The 23,199-nt window shown below is 41.2% G+C and overlaps 2 protein-coding genes across 4 annotated transcripts; one reads left to right on the top strand and one right to left on the bottom strand.

Moving 5' to 3' along the window:
* Positions 1 to 1,329: 1,329 nt before the first annotated feature.
* Positions 1,330 to 8,978, bottom strand: LOC114550084 (calumenin-A). 3 transcript variants are annotated; one of them, XM_028570581.1, is made up of 7 exons: positions 8,772 to 8,978; positions 6,579 to 6,813; positions 5,466 to 5,662; positions 5,191 to 5,357; positions 4,821 to 4,881; positions 4,042 to 4,241; positions 1,330 to 1,911 (listed from the first exon to the last, which is right to left on the bottom strand). In XM_028570581.1, exons 2-7 carry the CDS (start codon positions 6,800 to 6,802, stop codon positions 1,807 to 1,809), a joined length of 954 nt encoding a protein of 317 aa, XP_028426382.1. In that variant the 5' UTR covers positions 6,803 to 6,813; positions 8,772 to 8,978; the 3' UTR covers positions 1,330 to 1,806. The 3 variants fall into 3 exon arrangements, with proteins under 3 accessions (XP_028426382.1, XP_028426381.1, XP_028426383.1); XM_028570580.1 differs by having other exon boundaries at positions 6,579 to 6,810; positions 8,767 to 8,976; XM_028570582.1 differs by having other exon boundaries at positions 5,466 to 5,659; positions 6,579 to 6,810; positions 8,767 to 8,974.
* Positions 8,964 to 23,009, top strand: LOC114550469 (methionine adenosyltransferase 2 subunit beta-like). Its single transcript, XM_028571267.1, has 4 exons — positions 8,964 to 9,010; positions 13,986 to 14,253; positions 21,791 to 21,910; positions 22,825 to 23,009. Exons 1-4 carry the CDS (start codon positions 8,964 to 8,966, stop codon positions 22,996 to 22,998), a joined length of 609 nt encoding a protein of 202 aa, XP_028427068.1. The 3' UTR covers positions 22,999 to 23,009.
* The last annotated feature ends 190 nt before the right edge of the window (positions 23,010 to 23,199 follow it).

The following is a 23,199-nucleotide window of genomic DNA, read 5'->3' as shown; positions in this document are numbered from 1 at the left end:
TTGTGGTGTGAACGTAGCCTTGGTGTCTGTGTAATTATTTATTTATTTGAAAAGGGGGACAATACATATTAATGAACATTTTCACAAATGTAAATATGCCAGATTATAGCCTTAGGCTAATTTCCATGTGCAGACCCCCTGGCAGGTTGGTGTTACACACAAATTAATAAATACATACAGAGACACTATATGCAGACTATATACAAAGAGACAATGACAAGAACAGCGATCACATCATGTTAGAACAAACAATAACAACAAGAGTGGACAACAAGGGACATATAGAAAACAGGAAAGCATCGACTATAGTGAACAAACCACAAACTGTCCTGATATTACACGGATCCATATTACACCATTCTATGTTGCACTGACCCACATTACACTGACCCCTATAGCACAAACCATGTTATACTGACACTTATTGCACAACCCATATTGCACTAATAACTGTGTCCCTTTTTATGATACACTAACTCTGTTTTAAGTCTGATAAATAATGATTAACTAAACATGATCACATGTTTGTATGTCCCTCAACCACACTTTTAAATGACTCCTAAAGAGAGAAAGACTTGTGCTTTCCCTCACTGACAGTGGAATGCTATTCCAGAAACTTGCTCCCTGATATGACAGGACGTTGTGTGAAAAGGCCAATTCACAATCACCTCTCATAGTGGCTCTAGGCCCTCGAGACCCAGCAACACTGCTAGACTTTTGTTTTATAAAATCGGACAATGGTGGAGGCGCCAGACCATGTATAACCTTGTAGATTAGGCAGGCTGATTTAAATAATTTGAAATTAACAAAATTTAAAAACTAATATTTATCTAAAATTTGACAATGGTGATATGACGAAGGTTTCTTGTCTAATATTTGCAAAGCTCTTTTGTAGCATACCTCAATTGGCACAATAGCTGCATGACTCATATAGGACCAACTCGTGATACAGTACTCAATATGAGCTAGTATCGTAGAATGCAGGAATGTAATTGCTGCTATATCCGTTAAGGATGTACGAATATGTCTAAAATTCCGTATATTAACATTTACCGTTTTCACTACTTTTTTAACGTGTTTTTTAAAGGATAATTTCGAGTCTATTAACACTCCCAAATATTTAAATTCCTCAACATTAACCAATTCATGTCAACCCAAGCAAACCTTTACTGCGGCCACGGTTGTTTTAGGTTTACTAAAAAACATTGATACGGTCTTTTTAACATTAAGGCACAGGCATGAATCATTCAGCCATAATTTAGCTCTGATGTCTCCGCTGAAGTCCACCTGTTAAAGGCTCCGTCCACTCAACACAAACACACAAACAACTTTTCAATTTGAAATGTTTAATGATGAACAGGCTGTAAAAGTCCAGAATATGAAGGACTGACTTCCTGTCGCTGTGCAAATTCAAGACAAACTGAAACTGTGATAATGAGCTAACATATATAATAAATGATAAAAGATGATTGTTTTTCAGATTCCTCTACGTGATTCTCTCGTTAAAGAGAACTGTCTCTTCTCTAAACATGGAAGGTGGGTGGCCTCAGAACCAGGAATGAAAGCAGAACATGTAAAAATAAAAACGGTTTTAACAAGAGAAAACGTTAACAAGAGAAGGAAACCAAACATGGATGGAACATGAATTCCTAAAAAGTGAATATTATAAAAAGGTCAAACTGAGCTGGAAGACATTTTTGGATGTTACACAAGTCTCAACATTTGGAACCCACAACTCAAAGTTATTAAAATACTTTCTGTAGGATTACAAAATAAATTTTCTCTAAAATCAGTAAAGTCTGATGTTCAGAACTCGTCGTGTCGTAGTAACGCCTCCCCGAAGTCCGTCACCTGACTCCCAACAAACGTCTCGTATTTGTTCAGGATTTCAGTTTTGGTGAGTTTTCCATCCTGAAAGAACCATAAAAGTAACGATTAACAGGTATATATATATATATATATATATACACACACTACTGCTCAAAAGTTTTATAACACAACAATTTTTCCAGGTTTTTATTGAAATTCATGCAGTTATTATGTCTGATTGTACTCTGAAATGAAAGAATAGAACAAATGAACAATTTAAGTTAAAAAAGAAATCATGAAATCAGTTTATAAACCAAAATGAATTCTAAATCTTTGACTCATCAAAGTCACCCCCTTTGGCAGATCTAACAGCTGAACACACTCGTGGCATTCTTTCTACAATGGAAATCAAATATTCTTCAGAAAGTTCTTCCCAACTCTGTTGCAGAAGTTCCAATCAATGTGTGGCACTTGTTCTGTTTTCCTAAGGTAGTTCTGGCATAGCTTGGACTTATGTTTTGGGTCATTATCTCGCTGTAGGATGAACCCCTGACCAACTAGGCCCATACCAGAGGGTACTGCATGGAGCTGTATAATGCTGTGGTAGCCGTTTTGGTTCAGGGGGCCTTTCACTCTGTACAAATCACCGACCCTGGATCCAGCAAAACAGCCCCAGACCATCACGCTTCCTCCTCCATGTTTGACAGTTGATGTCACACACTGAGGAACCATCTTTTCGCCTACTCAACAGCATACAAAAATCCTGCGTGATGAACCGAAGATTTCTAATTTTGATTCATCAGTCCATAACACCTTCTTCCAGTCTTCAGTAGTCCATTGACGATGTTTCTTGGCCCAGGCAAGCCTCTTTTTCTTATTCTGATGTCTTAGCAATGGCTTTCTTGCTTCAACTGGACCTATCAAACCTGCAGCTCCAAGTCTTCTCTTTCCAGTTGAAACTGAGACTTCTTATTCCGACCACTATTAATCTGAGCTTGAAGCTGTTGTCCTGTGAGACGCCTATCACGCAAGCTGTTGACTCTCAGAAACTTGTCTTCTGATTCTGTTGTGGCTTTGGGTCTGCCAGACCTCTTCCTGTCAGAGTCTCCCCCAGTTTCTAAGTACCTTTTGATGGTGAAAAATACTGTACTCACTGACACATTGACTTTCTTCACAATTTCTCTGTAGGAAAGACCAACATTCTTAAGTGTTATGATGGTCTGTCTCTCTTTCATTGTTAATTGCCTTTTTCCCGCCATTTTTATAGCAACACACTACTTTCTGCAGTACAATACTGTTCAAATAATGCTCACATGGGTACGGTAGCACAGTGTGTTCCAACAATACTTTTATCCAAACAGACAGAGGGGGTTGGAAGTAATCCAGACCAGTGTGAACACCTGTAGGAATTGGTAGCACCAACTTCCAAAATTGATCAACCTCCATTGCTGCAGAACAGCTTTACGTTGTTAACCCATTTCTTGTTCCCTGAAAAAGGCCTTTTTGTAAAATTCTGAAATGTATATTATTTTTCATAATTTTTTTTTTAAACCTCAGGCAGTTCAACACTTACCTTTGTACCATTCCAAGCTATTCATTGGACTTGAACTGCTAAAATTTCACCGAAACGTGTTTCTGAAAATATTTTAAGCAAGAAATAGGCCATGCAGTTGCTGAATCTGTCTTCATTTCAGATCGACAAAGGTCAGTTTAAAAGATTTTCCTCAGATTTTGAGAGCGGAGTGCTCCTCAAGTGGAGTGGGGTGCCGCTGCAGGTCACGTCCATAGACAGTATATAACGTCACGTCACCTGCAGAGATGTCAGGTGGGAGAGAGGCTGCCCAGAGCTGGAGGATGCGCCAGCGTGGTTTATAGTCTGGTGTGTGGGAATATTTAGGATTTTATGTTACTTATGATGAAATAAAACAATACATAGAACTGCCACTGTGTGCATGTTTTGTGCAACATGCATTCAATATGCTAATTTTAGCTATATGCTGAAGTATATTCTGGAGTGTTAAAGATTAAAAGAAAAAATAACAAGAACCGTACAGAACCGAAAACCGTGACCCTAAAACGTGATAGGAACCGAACCGTGGGTTTTGTGAACTGTACCACCCATATATATATATATATATATATATATATATATATATATATATAAAACTGTAGCAGACATTAACAGGGAGACATTAACAGAGAGACATTAACAGAGGACAGGTGAAAACCCACGTGGTTGGCGTCGGCCTCGTGCATCAGGTGTTTGGCCTCGGCTTCAGCATGGTCGTAATCAGAGGGAAGAATCCAGTCCAGAGTTTCTTCTTTGTCCATCTTTCCGTCGTTGTTTTTGTCTCTGAACTCAGAGAACTGCTGTCGCTCGGTGGCGACCCACTCTGGCTCTTCTTCCTCTCCGTCTGACGTGTACATGTCGCCTGCAGACAGAGAGGAAACAGTTATTTACTCTGTGTATCAGAGAAAGACTGGAGGACAAACTGAAAGTGTGTATCAGAGAAAGACTGGAGGACAAACTGAAAGTGTGTATCAGAGAAAGACTGGAGGACAAACTGAAAGTGTGTATCAGAGAAACACAGGAAGACAAACTGGAAGTCTGTGTGTGAGAAACCCAATTACATGCAAATTACAATTTACACTCTGTTAGAAATCACTACAAACAGGCCTGAAATACACACACACATGCTCAGGACCTATTCATAGCTCGCCGTACATGTTAGCTCGCCGTACGTGTTAGCTCGCCGTACGTGTTAGCCCACCGAACGTGTTAGCTCACCGTACATGTTAGCTCGTCTTATGTGTTAGCTCGCCGTACGTGTTAGCTCGCCGTATGTGCTAGCTCGCCGTACGTGTTAGCTCGCCGTATGTGCTAGCTCGCTGTACAGGATTGCTTGCCAAATGAGTTAGCTCGCCATAAGTGTTAGCTCTCCGTACGGCTCAGCAACCTCCGTGTTTGCTCGTCACGTCAGAGAGCATCAAACACCTGACAGAGATCTTACCGATGTACTCCTTCAGGTCAATGAAACCGTCTCCGTTCTTGTCGATGTCTTCCATCGTTTCCTGCAACAGGGAGATAACACATCAGTGACATCACGTCATGTCAGTGACATCACATCAGTGACATCAGGTCTGGCCAGTCTCTCCCAGCTGTCTCTCTCCATCGTCCCAGCACCATGTATCTGTTTGACTGGGTTCAGCTGGTTAATAGTTTAGGTTTACTCCTTAATCAGTCACAATGCTAACATTCCTCATTATCTCAGTATGATTTCCTTGTATATTTAGTAAATAAATGTGTATATTTAGTAAATAAATGTGTATATTTAGTAAATGAATGTGTATATTTAGTGGATAAATGTGTCTTTGTCTCACCTGCACCACGATGTCCTTCATGTGCTGGTGATCTTCAGGATGAAGGAAAGCTGAGAACTCGTGCTTGTCTGCCATCAGATCTCCGTTTATGTCTGCGACTCGGAAGCGTCTCTCGTCCCTCGACATCATCTGATCGTAGTTATATTCTGTGTCCGTCTGAGGGTCTTCTGTTAGAGCCCACCAATCAGAGAGCAGAGGAATCAATCACAGAACCAATCAGAGAGCAGAGGAATCAATCACAGAACCAATCAGAGAGCAGAGGAGAGTTTGTGTACCCAGGTAACTCCCGTACGTGACGTTCTTGTACTCCTCCCAGCTGATCAGACCGTCCCCGTTAAGGTCGAAGTCTTTCCACTGATGCTCCACGCTGTCGTAAATGTGTTTCTTCTGAGCCAATTTGATCCAATCCTTCAGCTCTTCTTCAGAGATAAAACCATCTTTGTTCCTGTCCATTTTATTCACGATGATACTGCTGACACACACACACACACACACACACACACACACACACACACACAGTAGACACACACACACACACACACATACACACACACACACTCGCATTACAAATAACTTTAGCGTCTAACATTGATTTAGTGAAAACATGAATATATTTATATTGTAAACCCTAATTTGCTGGGGTGTTATTGTCTTTGTGTCCCTGAATAAATAAAATCACCTTAAATAAACGTTGTATAAACTAAAGAAACTGCCAGAACTTGTTGCACCAGTTGTGGATGTTTCCATGGGAACAAAGAAATGAAAATAATTATGTATTTATTGGTCAGACACCCGAACCATTTGGGCCAAGAACGCTGAGATCGGTATGCAGCATTAGCTTGGTTGGGTTAGGGTTGGGGGTTAGGGTTGGGGGTTAGGGTTAGGGTTGGCATTGTTTGGATTCAGATTCATTGAGGGTTGGAGCTAAAACAGTCACATCTGTATCAGATAGTAACCCTATCTGTATATATCTGTACATATCTGTATATATCTGTATCAGGTAGTAACCCTATTTGTATATATCTGTACATATCTGTATATATTTGTACATATCTGTATATATCGGTATCAGATAGTAACCCTATCTGTATATATCTGTATATATCTGTACATATCTGTATATATTTGTACATATCTGTATATATCGGTATCAGATAGTAACCCTATCTGTATATATCTGTATATATCTGTACATATCTGTATATATCTGTATCAGATAGTAACCCTATCGGTGTATATCTGTATATATATATCTGTATATATATGTATATATATATATATATATATATCTGCATATATCTGTGTATCTGTGTATCTGTATATATATCTGTATATATATGTGTATCTGTATATATATCTGTGTATATAGTAATATTACAGGGACTGACCCGAGCCTCCGTTTGCTCTCCTCTGGCGGGAGATGCTCGAAGGTTTTGGCCTCGTCTTGGCCCAGGAAAGCTTCGTGGTCGTAGTCGTAGTTCTTGTTGTCGTCGTGTTGGAGGCGGCTGAGAGGTTCTTCTTCGTGGACTCGACTCTTCTTCTCTGTTGGTTTACTGCTGGCATAGACCACGCACAGGACGAAGCACAGCAACACCACCAACGCACGAATCATTCTGAGAACTGAAAACCAAAGACAAAAACTCATATTAAACCTTTCTGATATCTGAGAACAGATGAGAGATATTCATATTAAACCTTTCTGATAACTGAGAACAGATTAGACATATTCATATTAAACCTTTCTGATAACTGACAACACATGGGAGATATTCATATTTAACCATTAAACTCATCCATGCTGCTGTATTTGATCCGATAACTGTCAGACCGAAGCAATCAGAACCAGAATGATCTCATTTAACAAAAGATGGAAACATTACATTCCAACATTTAGGGCCCTATGTTAACGATCTAAAACGCAGGTATCAAAACGCAAGTAGCTTTGTGGACGGATCTCAGGCGCTGTTGCTATGATACCGGCGGGATGAATGACTCTTGCACCCGACGCAATTCTAAAATGGGTTGGTCTGAAGTAGCTAGGTGTGGTTTGGTCGTAACGTGCAATAAACCAATCAGAGCGTCATCTCACATTCCCTTTAAGAGCAGGCGCTTGTTCAGGCGCCATGGGGATTGCTATTATGACGACAGATTTGCCTGGCGCACGCCAGCGGGAGCTGTCCGGGATGCTGCAAAGTAATAAATGTCCGTCTTGACCGGGTGGCGATGTTGCTGAGGCCTCTGGGGCATCTCCTCAAGTCTGGAGAGGATCGCTGCAGCCATGGAGCGTGGGCCTCCAAACGCACCACCTGCTCCTGTTGGGCCCCTTCCTCCTGGAGTGTCCAATCCCACCAAGTTCAACATCACGTCTCCTTAAGTCCTCTAATATTTTCTCATTTATGTCATCAACACATCCATGATTCATGGAAATGTGAAAAACACAACAAGCCACAAAGCATGCTGGGACTTTTTAAGGATTGTACTGTAAAGTGCTCCTGACCTATCCAAACACCTGAAGCACATTTTCACTAATATTTTTCCTTGTAATTATTATGTACTTTTCACAGTACTGATACTACTACTGAAGTAATCTGAGTACTTCCATCCTGATGGATCTGACTTTATTACAGAGAGAAAACTACAGGAACACACGCTGATGGAACTGAACGGGAAGCTGTGTCAGCAAGCAGAAACAACACACATACAACTTTATACATAATATACATACACATATACCACTTTATTAGGGCTGTGCTCGATTGAAGAATTTCTTAGTCGACTAACACTCATTCAATTGTACCGACTAATCAATTAGTTGATTTAATCAACAGATCTGTAAATCTGAGTTTCTCAGTAAAGAGTCATGCAAAAGGATGCATATATTGAATAAGATAATGCCTCCTTTGCATATTTAAACACAACATTTCAGAAAACGTGTAATACAACAAATAATTGCCTCAATGAAAGTAATCAAAGTAGGTTTCATGGTGATATCTATAAGGTAAAATGTCAACCCATAATTCTTGTGTTTACCAGAGATGTGATTGTACGTTTCTTGGAAATAAGTCATTCAGCATGAAAACAGCATCAGACATGACTAATGGACTAAGAGGGAGCAGCCCTACACTTTATACATAACATACATACATATACATACATATACATACATACAGAAAAACACATATACCACTTTATACACATACATATACATACATACAGAAACAACACATATACAACTTTATACACATACATGTGTATGTATACAGATACATACATACACATACAGATACATACATACATACATACATACATACATACATACATACATACATACACATACATACATACAGATAGCCTACATAGACATACATACATTTAGATACATACATACAGATAGGCAATGTTAGGCTAACTGGTTGCTGTTTGACACTTTCTCACTGCTCTGTCCTTCTGTCTGTCTGTCTGTTAGTTAACAGTAATAATAAATGATGCAATGACGCAGTTCAACTTGAATACCAGCAGACATAGACGTCATCACGCAGTCTGCATGACAGTAAACACAAACAGCTGATGTCTTACCTGTGTGTGTGTCGGAGCACCTGGACTCTCACCGTGATTTCACCGTCTCTCTCTCTCTTCTCTTCTCCGACCATCACACACCCATCCCCGCTGAACCGTTACCGTTCCGCCTCAGCCAATCCACTGCCGCCTGCATCACTTCTTCCGGTTTGATTGGTCCACTTCGGTCCACTTCAGCAAGCGCTTGCGCTCGTTTGATGACTTCAGAGGGCTCGGCTTTCCACGTGGATACGGCCTCCGTCCTGTGAGATGCGTGTGTGCGCCGCCATCTTAGGACAGACATGTGACCGTTCTCCACATAAAGGCTCAGAGAAAAACACTTTGTTTTACTTTTGGATGTCCATGAGAAATAAAAGCCAAATAAGCAACATGGAATAACATTTGAGAAAGATGAAAGAGGAGTTTTACAATATTTTACTTTTAGGAACGTGTGGAATGTAATATGACAAGAGGAAACGTTAATCCTTCTTTTAAACTAATAGAAAGCTTGTGTCAGGAAAAGTATTTGTTATTTCAGTAGGAAGATGCTAATGTTAAAACATCCAAACGTCACAGCAGAATCAACATGTTTACAGCCTGGGACAGAAAATCTCTGTTTATATAACCTCTTTAAATTATATGACTGCTATTATCTACACTGTTTTATCTTTGCTTTGAAAACCCGCATTTCTAATGTAACCCAGTCAATCATGTATCATAAATATATATCTGACATTTGGAGCAAAGCAAATTAATCTAAATTCGAGAGATGATGATTTGCGTTGTGGATAAACCTGTCTGTTAGACACACATGCAGGAGGGAGCGGCGTGTCCGTCCCAAGATGGCCGCCGCAGCGACGCATCGCTCCGATGAAGCGCAGTGGACTACGTCTATCTATCTATGGCTCGGCCACCGTCCCCGCTTCTGATTGGCTGCTGGCCACATGTGGACCAATGGCAGTAGAAAGAGAGTCTGCGTCCTGCCACGTCCTCACATCACTACTAAATATGGTTCATGATAACAGAGAACAGACCGTTTATATATATATATATATATATATCCACTTCATTCAGGTAAATTCCAATGTTTTGTCACCTAAAGGTGTTTAAATAAACCTTTATTGATCCCCAGATGTTACATTCAGTGACAGCAAAGTCAGCAACAGTCCAGGTAATAATAATAATTATATAATAATAATGATATTATAATAACAGTCAGCAACAGTCCAGATGAAAAAAGTCAACAAACAAATAATAAATAATAAGAGGTAGCCTATGAACTAAAATAAGAATGACATCTTTAATATAGAAGATATGGAGACAAACAGTGACAGTATGTGATTAATATTAATGTTTGTATTAATATAGAGGTGGAAGAGAAATATAATAAAAACATCAGAACATAGTACTGTAACATAATAAAGTAAAATAATAATATAATAATAATAATAATAACAATAATAATGAAAATAATAATAATAATGATAATAATAATATAATAATAACAATAACAATAATAATAAGCACTTTTCAGTGTTAAAAGAAATCCCAAAGTGCTACAGAGTCAAACCAGATTAATAACAGTTTACAAGAAGGTTTTTAATAGATTCCAACATGACTAAGTAATAACATAGTGGACCATCTACTGCTCTCACTGAACTCCTGATAACAACTACACTGGAGCCCCCTACTGGCCTGAGACTGTAACTGCATCCAACAGTCACTACATTACATCATCTGATCTACTACTGTTACTCTAACATACTGTACTACATTACATCTCTCCCATCTGAAAGACTACGGTTACTCTAACCCACTGTACTATATCTGTATATCTGTATCTGTATATCTGTATATATCTGTGTATCTGTATATCATGTATCACCTATGTTGTACTACAATATTTAATGATTGTACGAACGATGACCCAGTGAAACTATGGGTAGCTTGTTTATGGGTGATCTAAAGTAACGTTTCAATGGTCTTTCACAATCAGTTTTTTGAACCAATGATTGTGCAAGTGCAAGGTTTATTTAAAGATATGAATGAATGATGTTATGTTTTGACCATTAAACAGTCTGTGTTACAAGTGATGACTGTTTTGAGTTTTGTGTTTAGAGTTTAGAAAAATTACATCAAGGTTCTGAAATTAGTAGCAACGTGATAATACCATTACCATACCATTGAAACATTACTTTAGATCACCCACACACAAGCTACCCATAGTTTCACTGGGTCATCGTTCATACACTCATTATTATTATTTATTGTAGTACAACATAGGTGATACATGTTTCATTATGGTACTAGATGTAAATACATCCCTGTAAAAGTACTGCAGTAGTAGAGAGAATACTACAGACACAGTGGAATCGTTGAACAAAATCTGAAATGTATTGATGAAAAACAATACAGTACAATCACAACATAGGTTGATTTGAATCAAAGCAAAATAATTAGCTACAAAATAGAAAAGTAGTACTGTAGTACTGTAATACATCAAATGCAGTATTCCTCAACTTTCTTGTACTGTAAAAAGCAAAACAAAGAAGTGATTACTGTATGGTGGATTTGGCCACAGGTTCTCATGTACATCGCAATTAGCCAAACTTCTTGGAAAAAACCTTCGGGCATGGCCAACAATGTGGTACAAGTATATATGTATATGTATATATACAGTATATATATAAAGTATATATCTCAATTATCAGTAACGAGCAGAGGTGTCAAGTAACGAAGTACAAATACTTTGTTACCTTACTTAAGTAGAAATTTTGGGTATCTATACTTTACTGGAGTAATTATTTTACAGCATACTTTTTACTTCTACTCCTTACATTTTCACGCAATTATCTGTACTTTCTACTCCCTACATTTTAAAAATAGCCTCGTTACTCATATTTCAGTTCGGCTTGTTTTCATTCCAGCTCGTCAGTCATCGTTCAAAAAAACACACACACAAAAAACCTATCCAAATCGCTCCATCCGGAGAGAGTGAATTTGATTGAGGTTAGATGAGAAGTATAAACATAGCTATTCCGACACCCTATTGGTTTGTACGCGATCCATAACACCTGTACAGACCCGGTGCTAATACGCCACCGGTGCCTTAACGACCGTCATCTACCGGACCGAAGAGCAACACGGATTTTGGTGCCTTAGGTGCCTGCGCGATGCTCCGAAAACGGACGTTAGAGGGAACTGAACATCGCCGCACGGGACGCTAGTCAACACTAGAGTTGGAAGCAGGTTAGCCTAGCGTTAGCTAGAAGATGGAGTAAACATGATAAAATGCTGAGCGCTAAACGGTGTAAAAGTGTGTCTATATTTCACTGGAGAGGAGTCTGACACCAGACTGTAGCTGCCGTAGTCTGAAAAACACAGAAGAGATGTAGCCTACGTGTCACCTTTTTCAGCCCTTTTGAGTTTGCAGGTATGATTTTAATATACTGTAACATTATTATAGTCATATGATTTTGTCCCTGCGTTTTAGAGTTAAGCTGTTGTCCTTAATGGCATTTCCCCCACTTGATCAGGGGTCTTGAACGTTTTTTAAGCCAAGGATCCCTTAACTTAAAGTGAGATGTAGCAGGGACCCCCGGCCCCTACTACATATTGTATGAAATTAAGTTGCATATTAAACTGGGCCTACAATAACTGTTAGGGTAACCTAAAGCCTTCTTACATACCTTTTTTCATAAGCTATTAAAATATTAATTGTTGGCATGATTTTATAAATCATATTTTAATGTTACATACTGTATGTGACATACTGTATGTGGCACAGTAAATCTAGGATTAACTGTATCTGTGGGCTGATATCTTAGTGACTACCTTACCTATAGGCCAGTAAGCCTATCATCAGTGGGAATTTATATTTGCTAATAATATGTTGGAATTATGTTAAGGCATTTTATTTTTTTTAAAGACTCAAAAATGTACAATAATTCGGAGGCCCCCCTGCAATGACTCTGAGGACCCCCTGTTGAAGATCTCTGCCTTACATTACTTTTACTTTTATACTTTAAGTAGTTTTGAAACCAGTACTTTTACACTTTTACTTAAGTAAAAAGCTTGAGTTGATACTTCAACTTCTACAAAAGTCTTTTCAAACCCTAGTATCTATACTTCTACTTGAGTAATGAATGTTAATACTTTTGACACCTCTGGTAACGAGTTGGTAGAATTGGACAAGCAATTCCAAGGGCCTGTATGCATACAGTGCAGTACTGTCAATTCCAGGGCATGAAGTTAACTTTTTTGACCACCAGCCACTGTGGCAGGTACTCCCCGGAGTCCTTATGTTTTTTCCCCCAGCGTATTTCCTTGGAGAACGTTGGCACCAAGATCCTGGTTCCAGCTGTCGCCGTGGTCCTGCTGCACTCCCTGCTGAGCTCAGCGGTGCCCTGCAATGTCATGCTGCTTCCTGCTGAACCCTGCTGCTTCCTGCTGAACCCTGCTGCTTCCTGCTGAACCCTGCTGCTTCCTGCTGAACCCTGCAGCTTCCTGCTGAACCCTGCTGCTTCCTGCTGAACCCTGCTGCTTCCTGCTGAACCCTGCAGCTTCCTGCTGAATCCTGCTGCTTCCTGCTGAACCCTGCTGCTTCCTGCTGAACCCTGCAGCTTCCTGCTGAATCCTGCCTGCTGCTTCCTGCTGAACCCTGCTGCTTCCTGCTGAACCCTGCAGCTTCCTGCTGAACCCTGCAGCTTCCTGCTGAATCCTGCTGCTTCCTGCTGAACCCTGCTGCTTCCTGCTGAACCCTGCTACTTCCTGCTGAACCCTGCTGCTTCCTGCTGAACCCTGCTGCTTCCTGCTACGTCCATCCATGCTCTGCTGGGCCACGCTACATTCTGTAATGCCCTGCAGCGCACTGATATGACATGAACTACTACGACTACCATTTGAAGACACTGTTCTATTATCTTTAATGTGACTATTATTTGCCACTGTTCATCGAAGCCCCAACCGGCCCGTCAGACACCGCCTACCAAGAGCCTGGGTCTGTCCGGGGTTTCTTCCCAAGAGGGAGTTTTTCCTTGCCACTGTCGCACTGCTTGCTCTTGTGGGAATTATTAGAATTGTTGGGGCTTTGTAAATTATAGAGTGTGGTCTAGACCTACTCTATCTGTAAAGTATCTCGAGATAACTCTTGTTATGATTTGATACTATAAATAAAATGTAATTGAATTGAATTGAACTTTGTTTCCCTGTATCAACTGTGTTACTGCAGCTGTGTGCAGAGCAATACTCCTCTACATCAGCACAGCCTTTATTTATTGGAGGTCTGATTGTTTGAATAATGAAGATGAAAATGATGATGATGATGATGATGATGATGGTTATGTATTTGCAACTGTGTGCGGAGCCTTCCTGCTCTACATCAGCACGGACTACGTGTTTGACGGGAGGAATCCTCCGTACGGAGAAGACTACAGTCCGAACCCTCTCAACGTTTACGGACGCAGCAAAGTGGAGGGAGAGAGAGAGAGACACTTAGATACTGTCCAGGTACCTGTCTGTCTTCCTCTCTCTGTGTGTTTCCCTTCTAAACTCAACAAAAACCTTTGAACTAGAGAGCAACACGCTGAAAATATCAAGTTCTGAAAAAGGTGTGGACGGAGCAACAACTCAGACCTGATTCGCTCTTTCAGGGAATGATTGTAGAGATTTATAAAGAATATGTTAGATCATTTCCTCTCTAATTGGGCGTAAGGGAGCTTGTCTGACCCAGAACGCAGAGATATCACAACGACAACATAAAGCAGTTTAAAAAGGTTTAATGGAGCAAAGTGTATTCAGAGAATCACTGCAGGTAGTGTCAGGGTGGTGAAACTCCTGGCTGGTCTGAGGCTTGTGGCAAGCCGACAGGGAAGAGTCCAGGTCTTTATGGGACACGAGGGGAACAGGCAGAGACGAGAACATAGAGGGTTTCCCAAGTTGGAGACAGAGGCTGGATGGTGAGGCTTGAAGCAGGCAGGCAAAGCAGAGGAGGCAGCTGGGCAGAGCGGTAACTGGAGAGAGACACAGGGTTAGTAGGAGCTCAGGGAACAGAGACAAAAGCAGAGTAAAAGGCAAAACAGATTATACTGGATTTAAACTGAGAGCCAAGTTACCACATGAGTTGTAGATAACAAACTGGCACCAACAAGGTGATCAGCCCGGGTTTAAGTATTGCAGGAGTGAATCATGAAGATGAGCTGCAGCTGTGAAAACAGGCAATGCAGTGTTGGATTGGCCACGCCCCTTGACCTACTTCCCTCTGGACATGCCACCAGCACTCCAGGTGGAAAAACACAGAACACACAGACAAACAGGGAAAACAAAACCCACCCAACTCAGGGTGGAAAGAGAGCAACCCATAACACTGGGAGGTTTTATAAAGAATATGTTAGATAATTTCCTCTCTAACTGGGAGGTTTTGGGACTGATTGGTGGGATTGTTGTGGATGAAGTACACACAGAGATACACTGGTAAGAGCCAAAGAGATTTAACCATGTAACAGCTCATTTAAAGTGCCCATATTATGAAAAAAATCACCTTTTCTTGGATTTGGGGTGTTATTCTGTGTCTCTGGTGCTTCCACATACATACACACTTTGAAAAAAACATCCATGCTGTTCTGAGTAAGAATCGAGATACGGTTTCTGAATATGTCCTACCTTCAGTCTCCTGGTGAGCTGGTCAAAATCGGCAGGGCCATCTGTCATTGGACGAAACGAGAGGGCTAACTGCTAGCATGCTAGCGCTAGCATGGTAGCATGCTAGTGGTTAGCTCATTCTCAATGGCAAAACACGACTACAACGCACACTATAACTATCACCATAATCTACAAAATAACTACTTCCATGTCCCTGTTCTGCAGATATTCCACGCAAAGTTGGAAGTCTGCCCTTGTTTAGAAGAAGTCTCCCAGCTAATCCTGCCTTGTAACTGATGTGATCTTACCTAGTTACTGAACATGTAGTCTTACCTAGCTACTGAGCATGTGCAACTCCCAACAAAGATCTAACAGAAGTGAGAGGTCTTACTCTGTAGCTAAAACAGAGAGCTCAACCCACAGGGTGAAAAGAGGAGCTGCAGCAATGTGCAGTACAACAAAAATATGGTGTTTTAAAAAATTAAACCATGTAAACCTATTCTGGTACAACCTCTAAATACAATTATGAACCTGAAATGAGCATAATATGGGTGCTTTAAATAGCTGACGTTGCTGTATTATGTCAACAGTTAACTTCCCACAGCCGAACAGCTGAGTGTAAGGACAGTCAGATTCTCCTCACACAGCTGTTGTCTTATAGCCTGGATGCCAGCCGAACTTAGCCCCGCCCACAAAATTTGAGGTCGGGAAGTTCGGTCTGGAGTCGCTCCATTGAGAAGCAATTATTGCCCGAACAGGATCTGTTCGGACCAATCAGATTGTCGGAAAGATGATCAACAATAACAGAATCAATCACGTCACCAAAGAACGCTTGGGTTGAATTTGTTGAGATGTAGATTCCTCCATCGCGTCTGTTACAGAAGATATCGACAGGCATTCATTTTAAAATCCTCAGCGGAGCCTCAACAACTGCCCGAAAGCACAGTAGCGTTATATGGTAGAGAGAGATAGAGAGAGACTGGAGAGAGAGAGAGCGTTATTTGGTGGAGAGAGATAGAGAGAGACTGAAGAGAGAGAGCGTTATTTGGTTTAGAGAGATAGAGAGAGACTGAAGAGAGAGAGCGTTATATGGTGGAGAGAGATAGAGAGAGACTGAAGAGAGAGAGAGCGTTATATGGTGGAGAGAGATAGAGAGAGACTGAAGAGAGAGAGCGTTATTTGGTGGAGAGAGATAGAGAGAGACTGAAGAGAGAGAGCGTTATATGGTGGAGAGACATAGAGACAGACTGGAGAGAGAGAGCGTTATATGGTGGAGAGACATAGAGACAGACTACAGAGAGAGCGTTATATGGTGGAGAGACATAGAGAGAGACTGGAGAGAGAGAGAGCGTTATATGGTGGAGAGACATAGAGAGAGACTGGAGAGAGAGAGCGTTATATGGTGGAGAGACATAGAGACAGACTGGAGAGAGAGAGCGTTATATGGTGGAGAGACATAGAGAGAGACTGAGAGAGAGAGAGCGTTATATGGTGGAGAGACATAGAGAGAGACTGAAGAGAGAGAGAGCGTTATATGGTGGAGAGACATAGAGAGAGACTGGAGAGAGAGAGCGTTATATGGTGGAGAGACATAGAGAGAAACTGAAGAGAGAGAGAGCGTTATATGGTGGAGAGACATGGAGAGAGACTGAAGAGAGAGAGCGTTATATGGTGGAGAGACATGGAGTGAGACTGAAGAGAGAGAGCGTTATATGGTGGAGAGACATAGAGAGAGACTGAAGAGAGAGTGTTATATGGTGGAGAGACATAGAGAGAGACTGGAGAGAGAGAGCGTTATATGGTGGAGAGACATGGAGAGAGACTGAAGAGAGAGAGCGTTATATGGTGGAGAGAGATAGAGAGAGACTGAAGAGAGAGAGTGTTATATGGTGGAGAGACATAGAGATAGACTGGAGAGAGAGAGCGTTATATGGTGGAGAGACATAGAGAGAGACTGGAGAGAGAGAGCGTTATATGGTGGAGAGACATAGAGAGAGACTGAAGAGAGAGAGTGTTATATGGTGGAGAGACATAGAGAGAGACTGGAGAGAGAGAGCGTTATATGGTGGAGAGACATAGAGAGAGACTGGAGAGAGAGAGCGTTATATGGTGGAGAGACATAGAGAAAGACTGAAGAGAGAGAGTGTTATATGGTGGAGAGAGCTAGAGAGAGACTGAAGAGAGAGAGCGTTATATGGTGGAGAGAGATAGAGAGAGACTGAAGAGAGAGAGTGTTATATGGTGGAGAGAGATAGAGAGAGACTGGAGAGAGAGAGTGTTATATGGTGGAGAGAGATAGAGAGAGACTGAAGAGAGAGAGCGTTATATGGTGGAGAGACATAGAGAGAGACTGAAGAGAGAGAGTGTTATATGGTGGAGAGAGATAGAGAGAGACTGACGAGAGAGAGTGTTATATGGTGGAGAGAGATAGAGAGAGACTGAAGAGAGAGAGCGTTATATGGTGGAGAGAGCTAGAGAGAGACTGAAGAGAGAGAGTGTTATATGGTGGAGAGAGATAGAGAGTGAAGAGAGAGAGTGTTATATGGTGGAGAGAGATAGAGAGAGACTGAAGAGAGAGAGCGTTATATGGTGGAGAGAGATAGAGAGAGACTGAAGAGAGAGAGTGTTATATGGTGGAGAGAGATAGAGAGAGACTGAAAAGAGAGAGAGCGTTATATGGTGGAGAGAGATAGAGAGAGACTGAAGAGAGAGAGCGTTATATGGTGGAGAGAGCTAGAGAGAGACTGAAGAGAGAGAGTGTTATATGGTGGAGAGAGAGAGAGAGAGAGTGAAGAGAGAGAGCGTTATATGGTGGAGAGAGATAGAGAGAGACTGAAGAGAGAGAGTGTTATATGGTGGAGAGAGATAGAGAGAGACTGAAGAGAGAGAGAGTGTTATATGGTGGAGAGAGATAGAGAGAGACTGAAGAGAGAGAGTGTTATATGGTGGAGAGAGATAGAGAGAGAGTGAAGAGAGAGAGTGTTATATGGTGGAGAGAGATAGAGAGAGACTGAAGAGAGGGAGCGCCGGCGCTAGAACAAAGCCGTGACTCATTGATATAAAACGTGTTTTCGCCGATCCATCTCTAGAAATGAGACTGTAGCGAGCATGTCACTAACGTTATCCACATTTATATTTACAAGAAACATATGATATATCCAGCTTCAAAAAAGTCTAAAACCCTATATATATATATTAGGGCTGTCAGCATTATTCGATGCGATTAAGGGCTGAGCATAACGCGTTAATTTTTTTTTATCTCATTAATCGCATGCCGCCATTTATTAATTTATTTTACACTTAACTGGGCTTGGCGTCGTGCCTAACAGGCGACTATTTTGACCCTTTGCAACACCGTTACTTATCATGAAGCTGTCATACTTCCTGGTAATGTAACCAGGTTCTAATCAGCCTTCAACATTTACCTGCAAAAAAAAAAATATATATATATATATATATATATATATACTCAAGGTCTGGGATCACTACTTCAATACTTTTTAGTAATGTCCTGGTTCGAGGGATAAACACAAGATAGATATCAAATGCAATGACACTTAACACTAATTTGTCTTTGGCTGTTGATGATTATTGACTTCACACAGAGAATGAAAACACCAACACGCAGTGACTCTAAAAAAAAAAATATTATTGAAAATTATCAATAATGCATATTACACTCCCATTTCCCACCCCAAAATACATTTGTTAACAAAATATATTCTGGCCAGAAACCACAATTTTTAAGTATTGCTGCAGCAATAGTCTCTTGAATTTAGTTGTGCACAACCCAGTACCTGTTTGAGCTCAGTATAAAAAAAATGTATCCGACACGATCCTCCAAATCCACGGGAGAGAATGACTTTACTGGTGAGATAGTAGAAATGAAAATCCAAACTCAGGCCTGAAGTTCAGAGTCCAGCCCGCTGTCCACCACGCTCTCTCCTGCTACGGCTAGCAGAATGGAAGTACACGGCTCCTCCGTCGCACCCGCGCTGTCTCTCACCATCCACCACACAGTCCCACACTATGTCAACAGAAAAGTTTTCAGACACCACCATAAAAAAAATAAATCACTTTTCAGGATGCTTCCTTCTTTTTTTTTCTTTCAGAGCTAATGTTCACGTTTCTCCCTCTGCAACAGGTTAAAGAAAAGAAAAAAACGACACCAGCGTTGCGCAGCTGCCATCTTAATTATGTTTAGATCAGACTACAGCGATATACACAGGCCCATCATGAGCTAAAAAATCTAAACTCAGCACGGCAGATATACTTTTACATTGGCCACATAAGTTGTAAGTCTTAACTAATAATATGCATAAACATTATAAACAGTTTTAGCAAATACTTTGATATTGAAAACAAGACCCACTCTTCCTTCAGAACTAGTAGTGTCTCTCTCATTTCAACTGAAGCCTACGGTAACATCGTAGTTTTAAACTTGTACAGGATAACAGTTAGGAATAAACACGGTATATGAGCTTACCTATGTCAACAGAAAAGTTTTCAGACACCACCATAAAAAAAATAAATCACTTTTCAGGATGCTTCCTTCTTTTTTTTTCTTTCAGAGCTAATGTTCACGTTTCTCCCTCTGCAACAGGTTAAAGAAAAGAACGACACCAGCGTTGCGCAGCTGCCATCTAGGGGGGCATTACCGCAAAGTGTTTGCCACTGCTGAAAAGTGTTGACAATTAAGATGACTGCGTTAAAACAAAGTGGCATAACCTGAGCTATTTGTGACTGATTAAATGAAAATAGGAAACTCATACTTTGTGTTTTTCATGTATTATGTCTGAAGAAATATTTTAACTTCAGTTCAAATTAGCTTGAATGAATGTACATAATGTCCTATTATGGTGACAAATATTGCTCAGATAATCATATCATCCCTGATAAAATTTTAAACAACCAGCCAATTTGGGGTGGGTTACAGTAACACATCCTGCTGCTGCAGGCTGCAGCAGGATGGAGAAATGCAGCAGCAACACAACTCTGAAACTCCCGGACGGCTCATAGACAAGTCGAAAGCCATTTGCACATTGTGTAAAGCCGAATTATAATATCACCGCCGCGCGTCAAGCTGGAGCTACCAGCTAAGAGCTCAGCATAGAGAGTGCTGCTAGTCGCCAACCTGTTGATGAAACCAAATCCAAAAACATTACCACCGCTCTTGTGAAATGGGTGGCAACTAATGCAGACCTGTCAGGATCGGAGAAGACTCGGGTCTTAAAGAAGTACTACGATTGGTCTGTTCTGACCCGTCCCAAGGGGGCCAGCAGCCCCACCCACACCCAGCCTGAACTCCACGGAGAAAGCAGCCCAGCTGGAACTGCTGCAAAGGGCAAACGTTGTCAGATTTAACCGGTGATCCGTGGACGTCAGTGAGTTATCAACATTATTTAGGAGTTACTGCACACTATATTGACTGGTAAGGATTGGGATTTTTGTTTTTTAGTTAGATACTTGGAGAAATTGTGCAATAATGACAGATTCAATAATTTTTCTTTTGTTTATAGTCAATAAATAATAAACAAATACAAATCTTAAAGTCAAGTTCCTGAAGTAACTTTCTTTGCATTCATTTGATTCCCATTCAAGATACACTGGTAAGAACTGCTTTCTATTGTTAATATTGACTTAAAAACAGTTCTGAAATGCAAAATAATACAATTTTAATCATGTGATAAAACATGCGATTAATTGCGATTAAAAAAAAAGTAATCATTTGACAGCCCTAAAATATATATATATAGATATATATATATATATAGATATATATATATACATATACTGTATATATATATTTCACACACAGATATTACTCTATTCAACAACCGAGACTTAAACCGGCAGCTGTGAGCATGAAACAGAACACAGAGAGGGAAAGATTGGCACCTGCCGTATATATAACTAAGCATATATTAATAATCATAATGATAATGGCCGGTGTGTGTATAAAACTTGTACACACCACAGTGTCTGCTGTGCAAGCGCTGGAGGTCATACATGCTCTCCAAGTTGATTTCTGCTCGCCCAAATGAAACTTATGACACTTTGGGGGCGGACACCAAGAAGAGACTGGCCCTCCAATGATTGGTCACTTTCAAAGTGATCCCGCCCACACAGTCTTAGTTTACCTTGATTGACAGCTATCATTCAGGAAGCTCTGAGTAGTTGTCCCTGCTGTGTTTATTAACCATATGGCGCAAGATAGGAATGTATAAGTGTCTCTTACCTGTCGCTCTATTGCCTTGTCTGTCTCTCTGCCTGCCTGTCTCTCCACCTCTCTGTCTCTCTGTTTCACTCTTTGCCTGTCTGTCTCCCCACCTCTGTCTCTCTGTCTGTCTCTCTGGCTGTCAGTCCACCTCTCTGTCTTTCTGTCTGTCTCCCCACCTGTCTATCTCTCCAGGACCCGTCCATCAGAGGAATCTTTCATTTTTCGGCTAAAGAACAGATGACCAAATATGAGATGTCCGTTGCCATGGCAACAGCCTTCAACCTGCTGTCCAACCACCTCATTCCTGTAAATACATTCATATTATACTAATATACCTGTAAATACAAGATGTAAATATTATGTTTTCATTCATATATTTGATCACAATGTTACATTCAGATACATTGTTAGGCTCTAGTTTGAGCCAGGACTGAGGAACAGGCACACAAACACAGATGAGCAGTTTAGAGTGTTTATTAGAAACAATGTAGATTAGCTGAGAAGGGAATTGGCCAGGCGAGCAGCTCCAGGTAGGAGTTGAAGCCGGGGATCAGAAGGCGGGTGTGTGGCCAGGCAGCGTTGACGAGGGCTGGGTGGAATGGCTGGTTGAGAGTGGACAGGCGAGCAGGCAGCAAGGAAGCAGATGACAGCAGGTGAGCAGCAGGTCCAGAGACGGGATCTGAACAGAAAAGGAAACGTAAACTAAAGCACAATGAGGCAAACAAACATAAAGCTAGAAACTGAGCAACCAGGAACAGAATCTCTAGTGCACTGACTAGAGCCAAGTTACCACGAGAATGGTTGTAACGAACTGGCGCTGTGGAGGTGGACAGCCCGGGTAGATAACTGCTGGGTGATTAGTGGTGATATGCTGCAGCTGAGCTGGACAACGGAGCAGGAGAGAGTGGCCACGCCTCTTGACCCAGTTTCACCAGGACACGCCTCTCGCCAACAGGTGGGAACGAACACACAGACAACAAACACAGGGGAAAAGGGAAGAGGAAAACAAGCAGGACAGGGAGACAGACACTGATCCATAACATACATCAAGTTCTCATGAGCAGCATTTGTGTTATTAATATACCTGTCTGTCTGTCTCTCTGCCTGCCTTTCTGTCTCTCTAACCTGTCTTTCTGTCTGTCTGTCTGACTGTCTGTCTGTCTGTCTCTCTGCCTGCCTGTCTCTCTAACCTGTCTGTCTGTCTACCTGTCTGTCTGCAGCTGACGGAGCAGCTGGCGGCGGCGACTCTTCGACCAATCAACAGCCAGTTGAACTGTTGTCATCTGGAGCAGCTGAACCTGAGCGTGGAGCCGCGAGCTTTCACCTCCGCCATCACAGACTGTTTGTGGCCCTTTACCCCGGACAAACGCTGGAGACAGACTGTCTTCCACTGACATGAAGAAAGAGAGAGACAGGCAGACAGACAGGCAGACAGACAGGCGTTCCAGTGACTACAGGCAGAGAGACGGACAGACGGACAGACGGACAGACATACATTTCACTGACTACAGGCAGACAGACATATATTTTATGTTTAGCTATCAATAAGGTAATTTTACTTAAAAACTACTGATTTATTTTTCTGAATAAAAGTC

This window comes from Perca flavescens, chromosome 23 (assembly GCF_004354835.1).
Source record: "Perca flavescens isolate YP-PL-M2 chromosome 23, PFLA_1.0, whole genome shotgun sequence".
NCBI classification, from domain to species: Eukaryota; Metazoa; Chordata; class Actinopteri; order Perciformes; family Percidae; genus Perca; species Perca flavescens.
This window is presented reverse-complemented; position numbering and strand designations above follow the sequence as displayed.

Bases quoted from the DNA above. Each gene is read 5' to 3' on its own strand.
- LOC114550084 (XM_028570581.1), bottom strand. From the start codon at position 6,802: ATGATTCGTGCGTTGGTGGTGTTGCTGTGCTTCGTCCTGTGCGTGGTC. The intron at 5,358-5,465 runs GTACACAAACTC...GGGCTCTAACAG, and splicing joins CACGTACGGGAGTTACCTGG to AAGACCCTCAGACGGACACA. The intron at 1,912-4,041 runs GTGGGTTTTCAC...TGGTTCTTTCAG, and splicing joins ACGAGGCCGACGCCAACCAC to GATGGAAAACTCACCAAAAC.
- LOC114550469 (XM_028571267.1), top strand. From the start codon at position 8,964: ATGACTTCAGAGGGCTCGGCTTTCCACGTGGATACGGCCTCCGTCCT. The intron at 9,011-13,985 runs GTGAGATGCGTG...AGCTGTGTGCAG, and splicing joins GTGGATACGGCCTCCGTCCT to AGCAATACTCCTCTACATCA. The intron at 14,254-21,790 runs GTACCTGTCTGT...ACCTGTCTATCT, and splicing joins GACACTTAGATACTGTCCAG to CTCCAGGACCCGTCCATCAG.